This window comes from Nerophis ophidion, linkage group LG04 (assembly GCF_033978795.1).
Source record: "Nerophis ophidion isolate RoL-2023_Sa linkage group LG04, RoL_Noph_v1.0, whole genome shotgun sequence".
Classification (NCBI taxonomy): domain Eukaryota; kingdom Metazoa; phylum Chordata; class Actinopteri; order Syngnathiformes; family Syngnathidae; genus Nerophis; species Nerophis ophidion.
The window spans coordinates 63119997-63145104 of record NC_084614.1 but is presented as its reverse complement, the minus strand read 5'-3'; the positions used below and the strand labels follow the sequence as shown (position 1 = coordinate 63145104).

General features: G+C 38.1%; 2 protein-coding genes across 8 annotated transcripts in view; both read left to right on the top strand.

The window, feature by feature from the left end:
• cpeb4b (cytoplasmic polyadenylation element binding protein 4b) overlaps positions 1-4811 on the top strand; it is a 65158-nt gene extending 60347 nt beyond the window's left edge. For all 6 annotated transcript variants that reach the window (XM_061898680.1, XM_061898678.1, XM_061898681.1 and 3 more), the window contains one exon: positions 847-4811. In XM_061898680.1, coding sequence (XP_061754664.1) covers positions 847-1074 — 228 coding nt within the window. In that variant the 3' untranslated portion in view covers positions 1075-4811. The remainder of the gene's footprint in view (positions 1-846) is intronic.
• A 1850-nt stretch (positions 4812-6661) lies between these two features.
• nsg2 (neuronal vesicle trafficking associated 2) overlaps positions 6662-25108 on the top strand; it is a 62964-nt gene continuing 44517 nt past the window's right edge. The window contains exons 1-4 of one of the 2 annotated variants that reach the window (XM_061898676.1): positions 6662-6777; positions 6899-7092; positions 7183-7264; positions 8276-8418. In XM_061898676.1, coding sequence (XP_061754660.1) covers positions 8290-8418 — 129 coding nt within the window. In that variant the 5' untranslated portion in view covers positions 6662-6777; positions 6899-7092; positions 7183-7264; positions 8276-8289. Of the gene's footprint in view, positions 6778-6898; positions 7093-7182; positions 7271-8275; positions 8419-25108 lie in introns of both variants that reach the window. The other variant, XM_061898675.1, reaches the window with a different exon arrangement.

Here is a 25108-nt window from a genome sequence, read left to right as displayed (position 1 = left end):
AAATATACATTATTCTGTAAAACCTGTGTAAAAATTGACATACTATTTTCATATTAAATATTAATAAGATAATATTGAATAAATATAAATGATATTTAATTAATCTTATCATTTAATGTATTTTCTATTTTATTTTAACAATATGTTATGGGACAAGACTCTTTTCTGCTTAAAATAATGAAGAGTTAAAATGTTTTTTTTAATGTATTATGTAATGTATCTTATTTTAAAACATCTTCTGCAACAAAACTCTTTCCCTGATTAAAAAGTATTTCCGATTCAAATTAATTAAAATCCATTCATTAATGATGTTTATCATTTCATGTATTTATCTATTTCATTGTTTTACAATATTGTATGCGACTTTTCTGCTTAAAAGGGATACAAATGTTACTATTCCTTATTTCTATCACTTATTATTTGATGTATTTTATTATTTTACCAAACTTTATGCGACAATGGATACAAATTGTTTGCATTTTTTTTATTTTAATAGAAATTGGGATTAAAGCAAATTATAAAGTCCCATGGAAAATTCTGTAATTAATATTAAATGCAAATTGTTAATGAAATTGAAAAAAAAAAATTAAAAATATTTTCTATAGACAAAGACACTTGGTATTAAAAAATCTACAATAGTTTTATTTCATTATTTGTTGAAATGTTATGGTAATCCTGTGTAATATGTAAATATGCCATGACGGTGATTTAATCTGACTCAGTATTAAAAAATCTACGATGAAATTTTATTTCATTATTTGTGGAAATGTTATGATAAACCTGTGTAATATGTAGATATCCCATGACAGTGATTTAATCTGATGTAATTCCCCCTTATGCCTGCAGGTGGAAGTGAAGCCATACGTGCTGGATGACCAGCTGTGCGACGAGTGCCAGGGGACTCGCTGCGGCGGCAAGTTTGCGCCGTTCTTCTGCGCCAACGTCACCTGCTTGCAGTACTATTGTGAGTACTGCTGGGCGGCCATCCACTCACGCGCCGGCCGGGAGTTCCACAAGCCGCTGGTGAAGGAGGGAGGCGACCGGCCCCGTCACATCTCGTTCCGCTGGAACTGAGTGCCGCCCACGTCACCACGGCGGCCGGAGTGAAGCGTGAGGGCAAGGTAGTGCAGGAGTCGCAAATCATTTTAACAACTAAATGCACTTTTCTGTTGCTGGTTCCTTTTTGCCCAACAATTTTTGTTAAGTTAATATTTATATGTTCAAGAGAGAAAACAGGAATATATCAAAAGTATGTCCAGCAAGGAAGAAAAAAAATGTTTAACTTTTTTTTTTTTTTTTTTTTTCAAATATTGTTTCCCCCAAAAAAAGCTTGTATAGGAAAATTGCTCTGGTACTCTGCTATTCAATTGGCATGCTGTTCTTCATGCATTTGTTTTGATATGAGAGACACCCCCATCCCCAAGCAAATACTCTTTTGACTTTTTGGTTTTGTAGCAATTCCTGTGAATTGAAAAAGGTGTTGCCGAAGAAGAGTGCACTTACTTCCATCAGAGTTTATATAGCAGACCCTTAGTTGATTACCAAAGCTGTTTTATTAGCTGGCGTCACAGAACTAGAGCGAGGCCACACTTTCTTTCTATCTCTATCTCTCTATCTCTTTCTTTCTATCTCTATCTCGCTCTCTCTCTTTCTCTCGTTTTCCAATCCCAAGAGAAACAAAACAATCTCATAATTTGTGGTTTTCGATCTCCAAACTTCACATGCAAAAACTAATACCTCAAAAAACTCAGCTGCTAACATTTTACCCGTGTTCTCTCCCTTTTTCGGGGTGGGCGGGGCGGAGCTACGATGTCACTGGCACACTTTTGTACTTTGCTAGCTTTCGTCGCCTCCTTATTTAATTTTTTACTTTTAATTTTTTGTAACCGTAACACGGTGCCAGTGCAAGCAGGAGTGCATTATGGGAATGTATCGCAATGGGAAGCTACACACAGGAGATTGCCCCACCCCCCTCTCCCCGCATTAATCCCCCTTCCTCCTTTAACTTGTCGCTAAGCAGGGCCTTGTTAGATCGAACCAGTCACGTCCTTTCACACTGGATACAAATTTAAAAAAAAGACAAAAATGGCTGGTGGTGTAGCCATTTTTGCCGATTTTACAAGGCTACCACCAAATTCAAAAAATAAATGTATGTTAATTTTACCCAAGTTAGAAACCATATGTCTCATGTGTGGCAGGGGTGAGGAACTATACTAAGCAAATCATTTTGTCTTTAGAATTGCACGGTGGGCCGGTTGAGATGTTTTCAAGTACCGTTTATGACCCACGGCCCCACAGGTTGCTCACCTCTGCCCTTTTGGGGATCATTCTACTCAGCATTTAGGTCTTTTATTGGAAGCATAAATGAAAACTTCTACTACACCAGGTTGAGGAACCAAAGATGGCGGTGCAGTAGTAGCTCATTTCCTGGTTGAATTTTTCATCTGAAAAATTAACCACTCCACTCTATCCCGCCATCAAAACCAAAGATTGGCCTTAAAATACAAAACTGTGCAGTCATAAAAATCTCATGAAAAACCATATATGGACTTCCTCCTGTTGCTATCTCCAACAAGACAAAATATAAAAGTGCACATTCACAGTTTTTCTTCATAGGGCACATTCACACTAGTCAACAATTGTCTAGTGTGAGCGCCGTTATTTGCTGATTTCATGCGTTCACTCCTCCCACCAGTTATTCTGAATAACCTTGCACAGTAGACATAATAAAAACTGCAGTAAATGTGTGATGGCTCAAGCCTGATGTGTGAGTGCGCCCTAAAAAAGACATTTCCAACACTTTTGCGAAGAATTTGTTGTTCAAAAATGAAATTATTTTATACACGGCCTGCTGATTTTTTTAAAGTGTTTTCTAGCTAAATTATTTTGTCATGCACATATAAAAAAAACATTTATTATGCACTACTTTTCTACATTTTTTCTCTTTTTTTTTCATTTTTCCAACAGTCATTTTAGGCACATTTTTCACAAATGGGGAAACTCCTTTTTGCAATACCTCAATTTTTCACATTGTGAAAGGTAGCTTTTGTACTTTTGTTACTGAGAGATCTGCATATATGGAAATGTTCATTTTAGAGAAGATTAAAAAAAAAAGTAATAGAGCTGAGTAATTTCAAAATATATATTATTTTCAATTATGCTTTTTATACATTTTAGTGCTGAGGACTCTTTAACAACCTTCACAAAATGTGTTGATGCGACTACTTCACAGAGGAAAGACCAAAGTGTATCCGCTCTTTTGGTCTTTTAGCTTTTCCTACACTTGATGTTTCCACTCAATTATAATAATAGCATGGCGAGAAATAACAGAACAAAAAAGGACAAAAAAAAAAGTGGTGATCTTAAAAACTGATGTGACTAAACTAAAAACTTCAAAACATTTGACACTTAATGCTGAATCTCGTATCACACGAATGGATGTTTGGTGTTTAGATATTTTAAATATTTGATGAAAAAAGCGTATATAAATATATCCATATATATATATATTCTTGAACTTGCCAACTAGCACCTATTGTAATCCTTTGCATGCATGGCGACAAAAAAAGAGAGAAAATGAATTAGCTATTAAATTAACTGTTGTGGTGTGCACCAAATGTTTCAAGTATTGTTAAGGATAAATAAACCCCCCGTGACCCTGTAACCCCCTCTTTTCTCGCTCTCACCATTGGCAGATAGCAGCGGGATGCACATAACAGAAGCTATTAGCTTGAAAGTTGTTTTTTTTTTTTTGGCAGTGCAGCATCCACGTAGAACACTGTTGAAAAAAGCAAAAAAAAAAAAAAAAACAGCTAATAAAAAGACTTGAGAACTTTTACACAGACCTACACGGAGGAAGGGGAGCTTAAAAACTTGAATGTGGTAGATGAAAAGAAAAAAAAACACAATGTTGCAAGTTAACTTTCAAGTTGTTATGTGCAATACTTCTTTTGAACCTTTTTCCAGAAAGACTCTTTGCAATGTAATTCTTTAAGAAAAAAATGCCATTTTTAATTACAGACATTTAATTAAAGAAGATGTTAATATGTTTTTTCACAAGTCATTTTCTACTGTTTAATGTAATCCTTTTCATGCTGGTGTTTGTAAAAAAAAAAAAAAAGAAATCCAACTATTTGTACTAATATAAATAATTGAAGTTATTTTTAAAACATTTAAAAAGGTTTTTGTGCTCATTTTGCTTATATATATTTTTTTGGTTTATTTGAAGCTACTGTGATTGATTGCATTGTAATTATTAGGTCAACAATGTATTTAGCTGTTTATTGGTATATTTTTAATTGGAATGTATAATTGATTTTTATAATTTTGATCAGATTTTTTTGTTCTATTTTTGAGGTGAAGCTTTTAATATGTTAAAGTGTCTAGTTTTTACTAATTGCTATATTGTGCTCCACAACATATGGTTCACATTTTCTGAAGGAAAATAAATATTTAAATATTTGTCTGTTAATGTTACTTAATGGCAAGATTTCAATAGTTTTTAACTGTGTACGGGGAAGGCTGTCGTATTTATTAATAGCATTTTTTTACTTCAGATATCACCTTAATTTTTATTGTCATTTCACTTTATAAGTTCCTATTTTTGTATTTTCCTTTCTAATTAAGTTATGTAATACGGATATGTCCATATTTCTAGGAGTTGGTCTGTAGAAGTGCTAGTGAAAACGAAAAGAGAAAAATCTAATGTTATTTAATTGTTTGCGGCCAACTATTTATATAACTGTATGCATAATTTTTAAATATTTGTAATGTGAAATGTTGAATGAAATAAATCTTAACTGTGATGAAAATATGTGTCTTGTTCTTATTTATATTAAATGCAATATTGTATTTAACTTACAGGCAGGCCAGTGATTATTTGCTCGTTTGCTTATAAAAAGCAACACAAGGCATTTTCGACATCTAGTGGTGACGACAAGAACTGCACCATTCCAGCGATACATAAGTTTCTTTCTGCCTCAGATTTGATTTAAAAATGGGACCTTTAGTTCCTTGAGAAGAGATAATGAACGGCAGCGATTTTATAAAATGTATATATTCCTTAAACCAGGGGTCACCCAACTTTTTTGAAACCAAGAGCTACTTCTGTGGCACTGATCAATGCAAAGGGCTACCAGTTTGATACACACTTAAATAAATTGCCAGAAATAGCCAATTTGCTCAATTTACCTTTAATAAATACATGTATATATATATTTAAAAAATGGGTATTTCTGCCTGTCATTCCATCGTACATTTTTTTCCTTCTACGGAAGGTTTTTTGTAGAGAATAAATGACAGGTTTTAAATAGGTTAAAATCCAACCTACACTTTGTTAGAATATATAACAAATTGGACCAAAAGCTATATTTCTAACAAAGACAAATCATTATTTCTTCTAGATTTTCCAGAACAAATTTTTTTAAAAGAAATTCAAAAGACTTTGAAAGATTTAAATTTGATTCTAAAAGTTTCTAGATTTGCCAGAATATTTTTTTTGAATTTTAATCATAAGTTTGAAGAAAGATTTCACAAATATTTTTCATCGAAAAAACAGAAGCTAAAATTAAGAATTAAATTAAAATGTATTATTCTTTACAATAAAAAAATAAATTTACTTGAACATTGATTTAAATTGTCAGGAAAGAAGAGGAAGGAACTTAAAAGGTAAAAAGGTATATCTGTTTAAAAATCCTGAAAAACAAATTTTAAGGTTGTATTTTTCCTCTAAAATTGTCTTTCTGAAAGTTATAAGAAGCAAAGTAAAAAAAAAATTGAATTTATTCAAACAAGTGAAGAAAAAGTCTTTAAAATATTTTTGGGGATTTTCCAATTCTATTTGAGTTTTGTCTCATAGAATAAAACATGTCGAGCAAAGCGAGACCAGCTTGCTAGTAAATAAATACAATTTAAAAAATAGAGGCAGCCCACTGGTAAGTACTGCTTTTTTAGCTATTTTTAGAACAGGCCAGCGGGCTACTCATCTGGTCCTTACGGGCGACCTGGTGCCCGCGGGCACCGCGTTGGTGACCCCCGCCTTAAACCATGAAATAACATTTGGAAATCAGAGGGGTTGCACCAAACTAATCTGACCACAAGATGGCAGAAGCAAACCAAATACAGCATTGTGCGTAATGCTTAGTTTCCCATCATGAAGGACAGTAAAGTTACTTTTGTTGTTACTTTTGAGCATTAAAACATTCTTACTTAAAAAAATATAAAAGCAGAAAAAATACAACATGTCAGTTCATTTTAGGCGTATTTAGGCAGTTATGCTACTACTTCCGGATATCAATTATGTTAGTCTTATTTTGGCATTAACGTGCTACTACTTCCGGGTCGAAAGTTAATGGCGTGCTGCCAAACGGCCGGTAAAGTCTCCCTGTGCAGGTACAATTCAACGAAAACGTTTGAATCTTATCCTGAGGAGGGAAAAAGCATAAACATGATTTATGGACTCAACTTAGTGGTTTATGTGCTGAAGGTTAATACCCTAATGATAATTTAAGCGCTGTTTATTTTCAGGGAACAAGGGTAGCAATTGTTTGGAGTTATTCGTTTTAGCTGCTCTTCGTGCAATTTAACTATTTATTAAGGCGTGAAGCATATAAACATGTGTTTGACGTTGGACCGCCACAGATCAAATAAATTACCCTTAACTATACTGTTTTACCCAGTTAAAAAAAGGTTTTGGTAATGAGATGTATGTGGAAAAATGGTCTAATATTGTGCTGCCTTCAGGAACCCCTGGAAAAGTGAAGGATTTCATAAAATCAAGTAGGAATTGCATAACGACTCATCCTTTTACATGACAATGCATTGCACTTGTTGAAATCATACTAATGTTTATTTATTTATTTATTTAAAAGCACTCATTAATAACAACTTCAAAAAACAGGTTATCTCCAGGGTGCTAGTTCACGGCTCGCACCCGAAGGCATCATGAATTCTGCTCTTATAAACACCCCCGCCCACTAAAAAAAAACAAAAAACAGTCTGCGTGTTGTTGCATGCCAGAGACCAGCAGGATTTGGGGTTATTAGGGGGTTGGATTGTCTGCTGCTTGGAAGAAGCCCGCCGCCAGACATAACCGTGAGTTTGTAGCGGTGCAGCGTCGCATCTCTCCTGCAGCATCAGCATCAGCATCACCTGCTCTTCCTCATCTTCTTCCTCTTCCTCCAGCTTGCTGCTGCGACTGCGGGTTCTTCCACTTCCCTTGGAGCAACACACACACGCCGCTGCAGCACAGGACCTGCCGAGGACGCTGCAAGTATACCTGCATGCATGTTGCCTTGTTTACATGTTTGTTCATGCTTTTCTACCAGGGATTATGATCATGCATATTTAATTCTGTGTACATTTTTTTTTACCAGCCTACCTCTCAACTGCTTACTCTGGTAAAATAAGCAACATAGTGACTTTACCAAACATTTGACATCAACTAATAACTATTTCTGCATTTATACTTTTTATCCTGCTGTTGTCATGGCTGAAGTGATGAAAGAACCTTTATTAGTAGTTTTTATTTATTCTTCTTTTCAACATTATATTGTGTCTATTTACACAATTATTTGCTTCATTATATTTTATTTATTTAATTACAATATGTGTAGTTTTTTTTATCATTTGTAATGTTTGGTTGTTTATATATTTGTATTAATTTAGTTTAACTTGTGCAGGTCTTTTATGTAGTATTTTATTGAATTATTTTATTATACATTCTCCAGCTGTTGTCATGGCTGAGGGGGTGAAAGCACCTTTAATTAGTACTTTTTTTTTTCATAAACAGTCAGTTATTGGGTTTGTTATTATTTTCAAATTGAGTTACAATATGTGTAATGTTTTTGTCTTTTGCCATTTTTGGTTATCTATATATTCATATTCATGTACTTAGTTATTTGTAGGTCTTTGATATAGTTTTTTATTCAATTAATCATTTTGTATATAAACGTTGAATTTTTAAAAAAAATTTACAAATACATTTTTAAATTAAACTCTTACTTGATTTTTTTATTTAATTAAGATAGTATTTTTTTTTTACATTTTCTATAATGTTTGACAGCATGTTATCTATATAATTTTCTTTACAATTTGTTACTTTTAGTATTTGTATTCATATATTTTAGTACAGCATTTCAAATGGCTACATCGTGTGCATTGTGATTTTAATTGTGTTAGTTTTGTAAAGAAACTAAAGGTGTCAATACATTCTAATACCTAAACAAGTAATGACATGCAACAAGTTCATATTTATTTATCCATTGTACTGTTCAACAGAGGATACACAAGATGGTGAAATTAGGGAGTAATCTTCAGGACAAAGGGGCCAAAGTGGTGTCCGTGGAGGACGGCTTTCAAAATGTGCCCCTCATCACTCCCCTGGACGTGGGCAGCCTCCAGAGCCAAACCCCTGACAAGGTGGGTCCCCAGTTTAGCCCCCGATCAATTTCTTTATTTCCCCGCAACCCCTAAATGTCAATCTGTCTGAACTCACTAATGTTGTCTACACGCGTTCATTCACACGTTCATTCATCTCAGCTGTCATGCATCCACATCCTTTGTTTTCCCAGATGAGATTAGGAAGCCGATTTGGCTGCCCGACAGACGGCCATTTGTCATGTCGACATCCCATTGTCAACTGTGCCTCTGCTTGTTAATCCAGTTACCATGGTGGCGCTTCAACAAAGGGGGAAGGCTGCCTTAAACATGGGATTGGCTGTGACTGTCACTGTGTGATGACTTGCTGTCAAACCTACGTGAAACACAGTCTGGCCAATCACAGAGCAGAACACAATAGGATCCGCCCACAGGTGTAGCATTATAGCTCTGTTTAATTCAAAGGAACCTATATTTTCAAAAGGAAATCATGTTTCAACTGTGTAGGCTAGCAACACATTTTGTTGTTATCCAGATAGGTTTCTTCCGCATTTAGTATCCAACAAAATAGAATAAAAACCGAACACAACATGTTGGCTACAGTATGTGTTTTGCTAGTCTGCTTACAGCAGGGAAGGTGAACATGGCCCCATTGCAACGCAGATTGCTGAAAATGATGGAAAGTAGGGCTGGGCGACATGGCAAAAAAAAAAATCACGATAAATTAGTTCATATTATTCGATCTCGATTAATATCATGATTTTAAAAAACAGATAAAGTTGGATTGCCCTGTGCAAGATTATATAGAGTAACGTTGCATCCCTACTGTTTACTACCGCAGAATCTTGTAATAGAGATTTCCGCCATGTTTGATGGAGGTAATATATGCAAGCTGTTAACAACTGTCATTTTGTTCATGTTTATGATTGTGAACAATAGAGGTGCAATGGTACAGGTAACCACCCTACGATCTGCACCTCGATTTTAGGACCACAGCCATTTTTGGTATTAGGCCTGGACCGATATTCGTTAAGTCAATTAACCAAAAGATAAATCAAAATTAAGTAAGTTTTCCGACGTCGATAAATCGCCTTGTGAATGCGTGTTTACTAGCTTCAAGAGGATTCACGCTTTTCATCGGTTTCAGCAATTGTGCACGTTTGCGCCACAGCGCAATGAGAAGAAGGTGGTGAAGCCTCTTATTATTCATTAAGTGTCTTTGTGCGATGGAGCAGCTGGCCGGCTAGCATCACAGTGCAACAGCCTAAATAAACATTGAAGAAAATGATCACAAAACCAAATTCCACTGCATTAGTGTGGGAATATTTCAGGTTAAACATTTGGAACAAGATGAGCCAATCAACAAGGAGCCAGTTTGGCGAATGTGCTGGAATACGACAAACCTGCATGCCCACTTGAAACACCACCACGTGTCAATCCACGATCACTTTGCGTTTGGTGAACAAGTTCAGTGCAAACAAAACAGCAGAAAATAGTCTGCGCTCAGAAAACCTGTGATTCATCGCCATTTACTACTGTTGAAAAACTGGCATTTCTAACAGTGCTGCAAATATTTGAGTCATGTCAGTGTTTCCTTACTCCAATCCAAATATAGTTTTTTAGCATATGAGCTGTTAATACATCTGTTTATACTGTAGTGTTTATATTGTTACTTTGCACTTATTTTTTTCTTTTACAGAGGTCCTAACTTGATTGTCAGTTAAGTAATGTACAACTCTACATTTGCCTACATGTTCAAAATTGAAGTGTAACTTTGTCAATACTTTTATTTAGCCATTTTATTCATTGTTTTTCTTGTGTATATTTGAGGGTCCCCCACACCCCCCTTAACATATTTGTATGGCTTTTGGTTGTGATTTTTATTCAAGAGCACACTTTTGCTAATTATTTGTTTTATTCAACTTGGATATTTTAAAAGTGTACAGTCCAATTACACTGTTAAAATATACGAGAAATACACGTTTATTGCATTTGATGGGATATAAATGCCATTATTTTTTGGTCTCAAGATCATCGTTTATCGGCAATAATTTGGAGGTCAATATATCGTTGAGCATACCGGGTTATCGGTCCAGGTCAAGTCCATACTATCGATATCTTGTATAGTATCCAAATATAAATAATACTTAAACGATAATATCAATATTTATTTCCTTGTTGATTTTACAAAATATTTTTGGGGTGTTTTTTGTTATTGTTTACAAACTCAGGGAGTAAGTCTCTGGACACAAGAAGGGTTTGAGGGCAAAACTCAAATGATTTAAAGGATAGTCAATAGTAGTTTTTTCCGGAGTTGGTGCACGATGGCGAGCGCCTGGTGGCCGGGCCTGTCCCCATGGGGCCCGGCCGGGCTCAGCCCGAAGAGGCAACGTGGGTCATCCCTCCAATGGGCTCACCACTCATGGGAGGGGCCATAGAGGTCGGGTGCATTGTGAGCTGGGCGACAGCCGAAGGCAGGGCACTTGGCGGTCCGATCCTCGGATACAGAAGCTAGCTCTTGGGACGTGGAACGTCACCTCACTGGGGGAGAAAGAGCCTGAGCTAGTGCGCAAGGTAGAGAAGTTCCGGCTGGATATAGTCGGACTCACCTCGATGCACAGCAAGGCCTCTGGAACCAGTTATCTCGAGAGGGACTGGACCCTCTTCCACTCTGGCGTTGCCGGCAGTGAGAGGCGACGGGCTGGGGTGGCAATTCTTGTTGCCCCCCGGCTCAAAGCCTGCACGTTGGAGTTCAACCCAGTGGACGAGAGGGTAGCTTCCCTCCGCCTTCGGGTGGGGGGACGGGTCCTGACTGTTGTTTGTGCTTACGCACCAAACAGCAGTTCAGAGTACCCACCCTTTTTGGGTACACTCGAGGGAGTACTGGAAAGTGCTCCCCCGGGTGATTCCCTTGTCCTACTGGGGGACTTCAACGCTCATGTTGGCAACGACAGTGAAACCTGGAGAGGCGTGATTGGGAAGAATGGTCGCCCAGATCTAAAACCGAGTGGTGTTTTGTTATTGGACTTTTGTGCTCGTCACGGATTGTCCATAACAAACACCATGTTCAAACATAAGGGTGTCCATATGTGCACTTGGCACCAGGACACCCTAGGCCGCAGTTCCATGATCGACTTTGTAGTTGTGTCATCGGATTTGCGGCCTCATGTTTTGGACACTCGGGTGAAGAGAGGGGCGGAGCTTTCTACCGATCACCACCTGGTGGTGAGTTGGCTGCGATGGTGGGGGAGGATGCCGGACAGACCTGGCAGGCCCAAGCGCATTGTGAGGGTCTGCTGGGAACGTCTGGCAGAGTCTCCTGTCAGAGAGAGTTTCAATTCACACCTCCGGGAGAACTTTGAACATGTCACGAGGGAGGTGCGGGACATTGAGTCCGAGTGGACCATGTTCCGAACCTCTATTGTCGAGGCGGCTGATTGGAGCTGTGTCCGCAAGGTTGTTGGTGCCTGTCGGTGCGACGTCTTCAGTAATGCGAACGTTGTATCGATCCGTTGTGGTGAAGAAGGAGCTGAGCCGGAAGGCAAAGCTCTCAATTTATCGATCGATCTACGTTCCCATCCTCACCTATGGTCATGAGCTTTGGGTCATGACCGAAAGGATAAGATCACGGGTACAAGCGGCCGAAATGAGTTTCCTCCGCCGGGTGGATAGGGTGAGAAGCTCTGCCATCCGGGAGGAACTCAAAGTAAAGCCGCTGCTCCTCCACATCGAGAGGTGGCTCGGGCATCTGGTCAGGATGCCACCCGAACGCCTCCCCAGGGAGGTGTTTAGGGCACGTCCAGCCGGTAGGAGGCCACGGGGAAGACCCAGGACACGTTGGGAAGACTATGTCTCCTGGCTGGGCTGGGAACGCCTCGGGATCCCCCGGGAAGAGCTAGACGAAGTGGCTGGTGAGAGGGAAGTCTGGGCTTCCCTGCTTAGGCTGCGGCCCCCGCGACCCGACCTCGGATAAGCGGAAGGTGATGGATGGATGGATGGCAATAGTAGTTTTTGCTTTTGCTGAGTTAATATGCACTACACAACTTATTTTGGTAAAACATATATTATTCAATACCACAAATTGAATACATCAATACAACATTATTATGAAAATTAACATTTTCAAAGATAAATGTGTTACTGTGTTTACATTAGTTACTTGCTGTAAAACGTTTTCAGTTCTATAATCCATTGCCAAGAACTCCAAAGCAGGTCAGATCCAAGGTCAACAAAAACTGATCGAAGGGCAGAAGTGTTGATTGGGACATCGCTAATTTATGTTATTATGTTACGGTATGTTTATATTATTTTTCTTTGTTATTTTTTAGTGACGTTGGCCCTACATTGTTTGCAATGAAAATTGTAATAGTGGACCACTGCTCCTGCCAAAGCTGTTTGTTTTTTGACCCTGGTAGTAACTTGCTTCTGTCAACCACACATCTGGTGACTGAAGACTCAGTTTTTATGCACAGAAGTACTAAATAGAGCACGTACGATACTTCTTTTGAATATATCGCCATACAGTCCAGGCATATTAAAAAAGATGATAATAGTTGTATTAAGCCCACACAGTTTGACAAGAACATCACTTAAAGTAATTGTCTTTGATCTTTATTTGTTTTGCATTGCTTCCTTGTTGTATTTAAATATATTACGGAGAGTGAGAACATATGTATGTGACAATATCTGTTAGCAGCCACCCATATGTGGGTTTTGACATGTCATTTGAAAAGCTGCCAATCATTTTAGACCAGCCTGATGCACATGTGGGATCTCGTCTATATCATGGCCAGAGAGAAATATATAAAGCTGAATGAACCCTCAGGATTTGGCAGAGTATTATTGTTGGCCTCGTTTGACAAAGGAGGTAGAGAAGTCTTTCTTCTTGCGTCTTTTCTTGTCGACACGCTGGCTGTCAGCCATTGCAGATTTTTGTCGGCTGCTTCTCGACCGGGGAAAAACATGTTTGTTTGGCTACATAAGCTGCTTAAAGTTGTCTATATGCACCAGACGTAAACACAAAGTCATATTCCCTTCTCATTGAAAACATTCCATTCTTTGCATCACTTAAAAGCGTACTATTTTTATTTCCTTAAATTGTGCATGCGGGCAGTTTATAGGCGTGTGGGAAAAATCGATTCGAATTTGAATCGTGATTCTCACGTTGTGCGATTCAGAATCGATTCTCAATTTTAAAAAATCGATTTTTTAATATTTTTTTTAATCATTCCAACAAAACAATACACAACAATGCCATAACAATGCAATCCAATTCCAAAACCAAACCTGACCCAGCAACACTCAGAACTGCAATAAACAGAGCAATTGAGAGAAGACACAAACACGACACAGAACAAACCAAAAGTAGTGAAACAAAAATGAATATTATAAAAACAGTATCAATATTAGTTATAATTTCAGCATAGCAGTGATTAAAAATCCCTCATTGACATTATCATTAGACATTTATAAAAAAAAAAAAAAGAACAATAGTGTCACAGTGGCTTACACTTGGATCACATCTCATAAGCTTGACAACACACTGTGTCCAATATATTCACAAAGATAAAATAAGTCATATTTTTGGTTCGTTTAATAGTTAAAACAAATTTACATTATTGCAATCAGTTGATAAAACATTGTCCTTTACAATTATAAAAGCTTTTTACAAAAATCTACTTCTCTGCTTGCATTTCAGCAGACTGGGGTAGATCCTGCTGAAATCCTTTGAATAGAGAATCTTTTTAAATCGGGACAAAATCGTTTTTGAATCAAGAATGATGTTGAATTGAAAAAAAAAAAATCAATTTTGAATCGAATCGTGACCCCAAGAATCGATATTGAATCGAATCGTGAGGCACCCAAGGATTTGCAGCCCTAGTAGTATATCTACCCAACGGCCGCGAGCACTGGATGTTTGTTCAGACGAATGTTTTTTGACGAATGGAGCTACTATGGATGATAAAATCAGCCCACGTTACAATAGTATTTTTTTTTTCTTGTCCACTACAACAGTTTCTCCATGCTACGTATAATAGTACTTAATTACCAATATACCGGTACTCATACCTGCTTGAGCAGACCGATAAAAATCGCAAAAATTAAAGCCATGTATTCAATTTTTATAAGTTTTGAGTTTTAGACAACCTATTATATATATTTTTTAAAATATAGGATTTGACTTTCGATGAAATAGTTTGTAATCAAATTTGGAAATTGTCATCAAATCCAGTGGCCGTCCCTATTAGCCAAAAGTGTAGGAGTGTCTTCGACTAAGTATTTTCATCGTCAGATTTGAATCGTTAGATTTGGGTGGATATATGTAACTTTATTGTTGTTGCATTTAAAAAGTACGACAAAATTACATTTTTATTGCAAACTGGTCCAAGAACAGACATACGTTCACAACCAGTGGCGGGCCGTGCGTTTCCCACTTAGGCCTTCATTGATGTCCGACTTCAATAATTACCTCTCAAAATACCATCATTTATGTCACCACATGACCATTGGTGGAGAAATACTATACAGGAACACATTTACGCCCTACCACGTATTGATCCACATCAACAGTGTACAAAACGGATTATTTTCTGGCAATTTTAAAAAACAAAAGGCCTCAGCAATTAAAACATATCTTACGTGGTAATGTCAAGACTGAATTGCAAAAAACATAATAAAAATTAAAAAATTAAATATTTTAACTCGCAATTTATAAAACCTATTCAACGCCGTATAAGCCAGTGGTACCCCTCATCGTCGGCTTATTCGAGTGGAAATGGCAAGCGTTTCTCCATTTCATCGCCAGCAGCTGAGCAAGCTTCCGGGGTTGGCCGACGTTGTCTCACAAGACGTAGTTTCTCTTTAAATATCCTTCTTGAAAATGGCCTTGCAAACATATATTTGCCTCCTAATCAACGTTTTGTTCTCTTTCTCTGCTATCTTGGTCAAGCTACCGTGCAACACTTCCTGCTACCTGCTAATCGAAACTTGTGAATGGATACTTACTTTGGAATAACAAGTGAGTGTCCAATCACAGTCTCGTTAAAACTTCAGGCTACTTGGAGAGGCTACTGTCAACAACTTGTGATCTGATTGGCTATCGCAGCTGTCTCTCCACTCTGTGTTCTGAAATTCATCCGCTAACGGTCCTGATGAGTATCCAATCACAGGATGCGTAAATGCCACGTTCAACGTGAGGCAATCTAGAAGGCCTTACTAACAACCACTCGTGACCTGATTGGCTATGGCAACTGTCTATCACCTGTATGTCCCCCGTTCGCTTACAGTGCATTGTTGATTCTGAATGCCTCGGGCAGATTTCGTATAGCATGGCAACAATATATAGCTGAATTCTGAAAGCAACAGCAGTGGAAGGAGCATAATATGACATTAAGGGAATATGAATACTTTAAGATATTTAGGGAAAGCAAATATTTTTTTAAAATATTTAGTTATGATGATGAGTTCTGGTTATGATAGGCCAGCAGAGAAGGCCTTGCTGGCCCAGATGGCACACCACTTGGGTGGACAAAACAGTAACACATGGCCGGCACCCCGAAAAAAATGTAGTAAAAATGGTAAACGTGGGGAAGAGGTGAAGAATGAAAGCAAGTCCTGAACTAAACTCCTGGAGGAGGGCTTACTTTGAGACCAGGAAAAAAACCTAGAGAAAAGCACGTATATATATGACAACATACTGTACAACAAGGGGGTGTGCAGTCGTCCCACGGGTGCTGCTACTTTTTCTGTCATACAACGGGAGGTGACGCGATGAAGGCGTGGGATGTGAGGCGTAGGGTACGTGTGTGTGGCATTTATTTCCTGTGGATGTATTTGCGTGTGTGTGTGTGTGTGTGTGTAAGCCTGCAGAGTAGCTTTGTTCTGTGACTTTAGTGCTCTCGCAGAGTGTCATCGCAATATCATAGCCAGTCAGTCCAACAAAAGTCAACAAACAACGGGTGTGTGACCATAAGAGAAGGAGTTGTAGCATCTTCGCTGCACTGTCCTTTTGGGAGAATCTCGAAGCAACATCGTTGCCAGGTCACTCCAGCCAGAGAATAGTTGACGATCAGTTGACTATATGGGCAAACATTTTTTTTGTATGCTATCACAAGTAAAGCTAATTGGGTTCCCCACCATCAAACAGATCTCATTTGCAAATGTTTCCCCCTTTTTAAAAGGCTAAAACAAAAAAAACCTTTTGCTCTCATGTTAAATATTGTAGTAGTATAAAACCCCAAATCAAGTTTGCGGATGCGACCCAGCTTTGAGGTCATGTTTTATTAAATATTTGTCATTTGTTTCTTCAAGTTCTAATGGTTTGGCTTGTTTAAAGAATTGAAAGCTGCATTTGTTTTCTTCAGTTTTTTCAAACAATAATTTCTTGGCTTACTTGTTTAAAGTGCATAGGAATTGAGGCTTTTAAAGAAATGGTTTGCTACTGTATGATGCCATGTAATTTACGTAAGAAGTGTAGTGGTCCCACACTTGTTGTGAAATTGATATTTCTTAGGATATCTACTTTTTGAGATGGGGCCTTAGCGAAAGCTCTAAATTTAAGGGTGTGCTGTATTTTCTCGCACTGAATCCACAAGACCAATAGTTGAATTTTTTTATTTTTTTTTCTTTGTTTACTTCGGTTCTTCTGCTTTAATCTGATCTGAAGCCAATTTCTAGCTGTTGAGTGGGTCACGTGACCAGACCAGTATGCCCCAACATCTGCAGCGCAGTTCTGAAACGCTCTTTCCATGCTGCCTGACTGCAGTGTTATCGCAGGTTATCCGCTGGGATGCTTTGCTATCACACACACGCGCACACTCACACACACACACACACACACACACACACACACACACACACACACACACACACACACACACACACACACACATGCATGCATGCACACACACACAGTTCTATAATATGGCTTTGGCCTACATGTGCTGGGGCAGATGAGAATTAGATTGGATTCCATCTAAGCAGGGATGCAGGAATCAGGATTGCAAAAACAAGTTGGTGGAGAGCGGACTAGTTTCATTGAAACCGTACTTCACTGAGTATAGTCTGGAGACTCTGCAGGGATTTTCAGTGCAGTTGCGCTTAAACTCTCAGAGCTTTGCTGCTTTTAATTCCGCAGGCATAGAAAACCATTCACACCTGCAATGTCTGGGGAATGCAAATAACGTCTTGGACTTAAACGCTCATCCCCAGAGGCCCAGAGTGCAGCATAGCATTGAGTCCAGCGTTCGCCGCAGAGGTTCAAAACAAGTTGTTGTGGTCAGTATAACGGTTAAGTCCATTTAGATTTCTTGCATTATGCCGCAGATTTGTATTGTCGTTTCGCTTATTGCTTTCTTTTAGCCCTTCAGTAAACAGTTTATATTTCCCCAGTAGCAACATCAGTGTATAGTGCTTTCATAAGATCATCTTAAAGGTAACTAAAAAGAAACTGTCCTCAATAGCTCATTTGTTTAAGTTTATGTGCAATTTTGTTTTAAGTCTGCAGGAAAATCAAACAAGCTTTGAGGCAAGAAGAGATGAAACAACACTTTCCATGCTGAGGCTTTCCCCGGAACTCACTTCTTTGAGGAAGAAACAGATTCGGAAATCACATTGGGAAAAAAGTAAACGTTCTGACAGTGTTTCCACATGGAATATCACATCTAGAGTAGTAAGCGTAAAGAGACACAGATGGAGTGCATTTTTTATAATATTTCGGTGTAATATTAAAGTTAATATAATGATTTAGGAGTTAATGCACAAATCATTTAATGTCAGTATCAACAATAATAAATGTTAACATGTTGCATAAAATGCATGCTACTACTTGTCTCTCTGACGATATATTATTGCTGTTTTATATTGAACTCCTTCCCTTCCACCTAAAAGGTCACAAACTACAACTAAAGTCTACCATTATGCTGCTTGTAGCTTTGTGCTCACAGCTACTACACATGTTCCCTTTTGTTAAAACCTTAGGAGTTTATGAGAAAACTCAGTTATGAAAGGAGTATTACAATATTAGCGGCGACAGTTGCCCACCCGTTCATTTATTCACTATTATGCTACAAATGCAGAACAAACAAATTGCCACGATATTAAAAAAGGGAGTAGGGTTAAATAAGCTCTGCTTCTTCCTACTCCTTTTTGGACATGCTGCAATAAAGCAACTGGAATTATGTGACATAATACGCTGTCATTTTTTGTATGCATGCTCAAAATAAACTGAAACCAACCAACCAACAGTAGGAAAGATATTCAAATGGTTCCATTTGTCACGGTTTACTTGACACATGCAACGTGACAAATGTGGTCAGGGGTTGCGATATCGACTTTAGCCGCCAGACGGCAGTAGAGTGTTAAAATGAAAGATCTTAAAATGTGTTCTGTGGGAATTTTAACTTTGACAGTCAGTTGTTGTGCGTCAGTTGCTGTGTAGAGTGGCGCTTTCCATCATTCTCCTAAGATTGCATTGCAAAATGATTAACCCCCCACCTATTTTCATGCTAGATTAACCCAGGCATGGGGCCATATGAATCCCATCACTACTGTAAGATAGTACATATCAAAGAATGGAAAGACTAAACTTTTAATTATTGAAATAGTTTTTAACCCAACTGCCGTTCGCGAAGACCCATGTTTGCAGCACCGCTGTGTAATGTTCTGGAATGTAGTCAGTTGCTAATTTGATTTGTTTGATGTATATATAAGTGCTTTGTCTCTTTAAAACTTAGTGGTTGTAATGTTAAGTGAAACAAACTGAATTTTGTGTCCACGTTAGCTAATGCTACTATCCTGCAATGTTGCCCATATTAATGCTGACTCACTTTATTTCTTAGGCTATGAATTACCAATATCACCCCTACAATCATGAAATGTAAATGTTATAGGAAGATGAGCATAAGAAATGTAATTAAAAATGTGGACAAAAAAACCCTTCGGCAAACAGATTGTTCCATTAAAAAATGTCCCCTTGATTAAATAGACTGTCACCACGAACCCGTTTTGAAAAATGAGCTACTTCTGTGAAATAATAAGCAATTTGTATTCCTCCCCTCTTTATTAAAATTGTGTCATTTCTACCACTGTTCCTTTACATTAGGCTTTCTTAAAAAGACTTCTTCTCCCTCATATATTAAAAATTCGGCGTGCACTGATAGCTGAAGGGTTGGTGTGAGCGAGGCAACATTGATTAATGACCACTTCATTAAGAGACGGGGGATGGAAAAGGGATGCTAGAATAATGAGGCGACAAAAAAAAAGTGTTATTGTGAAATTTTAGTTTATGGACGAGTGAAAATGACAAATTTGGGAGAACAAATATTTGTAACATTACTTAGGGCTCAGTCAAGCCTGACGATTGCAGTGGACAGAGAACCGAGTGGCCTAACCAGACGTCTTGTATGCGGGACAGTTTCTGCAGCATTGAGTTCTCTGATAGAAGCTATCTGGAGACGACTTCTTAATCGGGTATGGTTGTACATTAGAGCGTCCTTTGTCCCAAATTATTGTAAAGAGACTGTCAGGTGTAGTGTAATAAGTCAAATTCACATATTTATTTTTTTCTGGAACAATATTTTCATACAAAATCTAAGACAAACACAAATCGTATTTCTTAGCTGTTGGAAGCTTAGAAGTTGTCGGGTGTGGACTGCATCTTTCCATGTCACTACTGTGAGTGACGGGAAGAAATGCTTAGACTCTCTTGGGGAGAACTTGTTTGGTGCTACCTGTTGGCTTGTATGAGTAAATCTTATACGACATGTGTATTTGAAATTTAAAGAAATGCCCCCTTATCTTTGTGTCAATCTGGTATTAGTCTTTGAAGCTTATCTTACCTGATTTTGGGCCAAAGGCACACTACAAACAGGACCAGTTGCCAGGACAATGGAGGTTTTTTTTTTTTGCATTAAAGTCATCTATGTGATTTACCACACTCCCTAGAACGGATGTATGCCTCTTTCTTTTAAAAGCCACAAAAGTATTACCTTAAAATGTAAAACCCCTGCAAAAATGTTAACTATTGAAAACAAGATAAATCATTACAATATCCTCCAAAGTACAATCCTTTTCACTGAACTATTTTAATGTAGATGATATCTGTGGTTATTGCCGTGACCCCAAAAGGGATAAGCGGTATAAAATGGATGGATGGATGCTGCATGTTCTTGAAAGAGCATGAAAGAGAAGTGAAGCTATAAAAACAAGGAACCTAGGTACTTTCCTGGCTTGCAATGCCATCATCACCACTAAATGACTGCTTTTCTATTGGCTGTTTTCTACATTCTTGTTACAGGAATATAAGATGTGTAGAAATGCACTGTCTTTTTTTTTTTCTATTATACTCTCTTCCGCCAGTATACAACACTAGGCTTGCCTTTAGGTCAGTGGTTTTCAATTCCGGCCTCATGACCTTATTAGCTTGCAGTGGAATGTACTGACTAGTCTCCTGTTAGATGATTCCTTCTTGGGAGTCAAACATGAGACACGTCTTACAACCTCGCCAAGTATAGGAGGTGTTGTATTGTCATTGTTTTCATTGATTACCAGGGCATTCAATCGATCGCAACTGGACTGCTCAGTTTTTCTTTGAAGACGTTTCTCCTCTCATCCGAGCAGGCTTCATCAATTCATGCTCATATACTTAGATGGATCAGAGTGAGTCGGACAAGGACTTTGATTGGTCAGATCTAGTCCGAGCAGGACTAGATTTGACCAACCTTAGGATCAGTCTTTTAGCCGCCTCCTTTGCACATTCCTGCGAGTGTAGGGGTGTCCCATTTACACTTTGCATATAGGGGTATTGGGCTTAAAGAGGGATTGCGGGTTTGAATCTAGCCTTTCAGAACAAGGAATTTCAGATGCTGACTTGCCTGGGGAGGGCCAGAGAAAATTTCCCACAATGCTTTATGCATACTGAATCAAACAACATTGGCCACCAAGGGAGAGAGAGGACTTGGAGAAAAAAAATGACAAATGTACAAATAATTTTGCATGCAATTAAAGAAAAAGGGTGGGCTGTAATAATAACAGTGTCCGTATGTTTGAACAGCTCTACATAAGATAATGCAATATGTGAACACAACAGTTGCTGTTTACAATGAGAGTTGGTTAGGTAACATTGCCATGTCCTGTTAACGTTACACGTTAGCTCTAAAATGTCCTGCAAATTTGTCGGCCAAAGCTGCCTGGATCGACACAGTGACTGATTATTCCTAAGGCAATCCTTTTCAAAAGTTTTGATGTTAGATAACCCATCCAAGATCTCAGAGGTTAAATACATTTTCAAGTGTAGTTTGAGTCTGCATCAGTTATATAACACTTTGCATGTTACTTTGTCAGATAAAGCAGTGTTTTTCAACCTTTTTTGAGCCGAGGCACATTTTTTAAGTTGAAAAAATGCAGAGGCACACCACCACCAGAAATTATTTAAAATTGAAACTCACTTAACAGTAAAATGTGGTTGTCACAATTGTTGGATATGACCTTAAAGCATAAGCAAGCATGCATCACTATAGCTCTTGTCTCAAAGTAGGTGTACTGTCACCCCCTTTCACATCACATCATGACTTATTTTCACTTTTTTGCTGTTTTCCTGTGTGTAGTGTTTTACTTCGTGTCTTGCACTCCTATTTTGGTGGATTTTTTTCGTTTTTTGTTGGTATTTCATTGTAGCAGTTTCATGTCTTCCTTTAAGCGATATTTCCCGCGTCTACTTTGTTTTAGGAATCAAGAATATTTCAGTTGTTTTCATCCTTCTTTGTGGGGACATTGTTGATTGTCATGTCATGTTTGGTTGTACATTGTGGACGCTGTCTTTGCTTCACAGTAAGTCTTTGCTGTCGTCCAGCATTCAGTATTTGTTTACTTTTGTAGCCCGTTCAGTTTTAGTTTGGTTCTGCATAGCCTTCCCTAAGCTTCAATGCCTTTTCTTAGGGGCACCCACCTTTTGTTTATTTTTGGTTTACGCATTAGACACCTTTTTACCTGCATGCTGCCTCCCGCTGTTTCCGACATCTACTAAGCAATTAGCTACCGGCTGCCACCTACTGATATGGAAGAGCTCTAGACAGCACCGACACTCAACAACAACACATCATTTGCAGACTATAATTACTGGTTTGCAAAAAATATTTTTGACCCAAATAGGTGAGATTAGACCAGTGTTTTTCAACCACTGTGCCGCGGCACACTAGTGAGATACAGTCTGGTGTGCCGTGGGAGATTGTCTAATCTTCTCAGTTCGATGCCCGCTTCCGCCATCCTAGTCACTGCCGTTGTGTCCTTGGGCAAGACACTTTACCCACCTGCTCCCAGTGCCACCCACACTGGTTTAAATGTAACTTAGATATTGGGTTTCACTATGTAAAGCGCTTTGAGTCAGTAGAGAAAAAGCGCTATATAAATATAATTCACTTTACTTCACTAATTGCATTCTCTAGTTTGGGATGCTGTATTTGAGTTTTAGGTTTGAAGCCACATTTCACATTCGTAATCTAATAAAGTTGACTGTTTTCATCCTTCATCCATATTCCACATACTCTCATCTTCTCTCGCCGCACCTCATGCAGCTTCTATTTTCAAAATTACTTTCTCTTTGTGTGATTTTGTCCTTGAGCTCCTGATGAGATTCCATCCGAGTCATTTCTGTTCATCTGCCTCAGTATGGCTCAGGTTCACCTTTTTCAGATGAGCAACAACATTCAATACATTAATTTCAAACAACACCAAATAGATTTGCATGAATCAGAATCAGAAATACTTTATTAATCCCCGAGGGGAAATTAAAATTTTCAGCACAATTCGATTCAAGATCAGACAAACTTTAAAAGGAGACAGAACAGGATCAATCATTACAGGGAGATAGAACAGGATCGCTGACGGGTCTGCCAACTTCCAGCGCCCCTTACAGACCCGTCAGCGATCTTGTTCTGTCTCCCTGTAATGTTTGATCCTGTTCTGTCTCCCTGTAAAGTTCCATGTTCCATGAGCTGAAGCTAATGGAGTTTCTGTCTCTTCATGCCATATTTTGAATGGTATCAGTCAGACAACAATGAGACATTACATTACGTGATGCCAGACTAACACCAAATTTAACCCTTTGTCCATTCCTAACCCACAAACTGACTCACTCTATAATCCTATTACAAACACTATGTCTCTAATTTCAAACCCTTAGTAGGTTTTACTAGTAGATTTAAACACTAACCCATGTTTGACTCCCTAGTTTGAAACCCTACCCACAGTTTGAGGAAACCGTAAAGACAAAGCAGGATGGGATTTAAACAAAATCGATTAGCAGTCTTTATCACCTTAATTTCTCAGCCACCTCATCTTTTCAATACATGGCAACTAGTTCTGGTAGGCTAAGACATATTTTATAAGCAAGTTCTATGACACCAATGCATGGCGTTCCATAGTTTGAACATGGGGAATTAGCTCAAATGGTAGAACGCTTGCTTAGCATGTGAGAGGCAGCGGGATTAATACATTTATCCTCCAAATGCTGCTTTCGTGAAGGCTGTTCTTCTTGAAAAAAGAATGGTCTGAAATCACTTTTGTGTCCTTCAAAAACGGTGAATATAGAGTAAACACAAAGCCGCCATTGTTAGCGATGTACTACGAAAATACCACATGTAACAAAAGGCCCTTTTTTTACCTGATCCTGGAACCTCGAGTTCCTGGATCTATAAGTTCCTGCAAAAGTGTGTAGTTTGTGTTTCCACCGCATTTCACAGTTCAGGGTAGTTTATACAAATCAGGCTGATGACATATGAAGGATGGGTTTAGTATATATTTGTACACTGATACATGTAAATAGACAATTTTAGGTCAGAGTTATAGAATACAAAGCAATGATTCACAAAACAAAATGATTTAAAAAATAAAGTGTACCGAATTTTATTATATATATATATATATATATATATCTATATATATATATATATATATATATATATATATATATATATATATGTATGTATGTATGTATGTATGTACAAACCCCGTTTCCATATGAGTTGGGAAATTGTGTTAGATGTAAATACAAACGGAATACAATGATTTATTTGCAAATCATTTTCAACCCATATTCAGTTGAATATGCTACAAAGACAACATATTTAATGTTCAAACTGATAAACATTTTTTATTTTGCAAATCTTTAACTTTAGAATTTGATGCCAGCAACACGTGACAAAAAAGTTGAGAAAGGTGGCAATAAATACTGATAAAGTTGAGTAACGCTCATCAAACACTTATTTGGAACATCCCACAGGTGTGCAGGCTAATTGGGAACAGGTGGGTACCATGATTGGGTATAAAAACAGCTTCCCAAAAAATGCTCAGTCTTTCAAAAGAAAGGATTTGGCGAGGTACACCCCTTTGTCCACAACTTTGTGAGCAAATAGTTAAACAGTTTGAAAACTACGTTTCTCAAAGTGCAATAGCAAGAAATTTAGGGATTTTGACATCTACAGTCCATAATATCATCAAAAGGTTCAGAGAATCTGGAGAAATCACTCCACGTAAGCGGCATGGCCGGAAACCAACATTGAATGACCGTGACCTTCGATCCCTCAAACGGCACTGTATCAAAAACCGACATCATTCTCTAAGGAATATCACCACATGGGCTCAGGAACACTTCAAAAAACCACTGTCACAAAATACAGTTTGTCGCTACATCTGTAAGTGCAAGTTAAAGCTCTACTATGCAAAGCGAAATCCATTC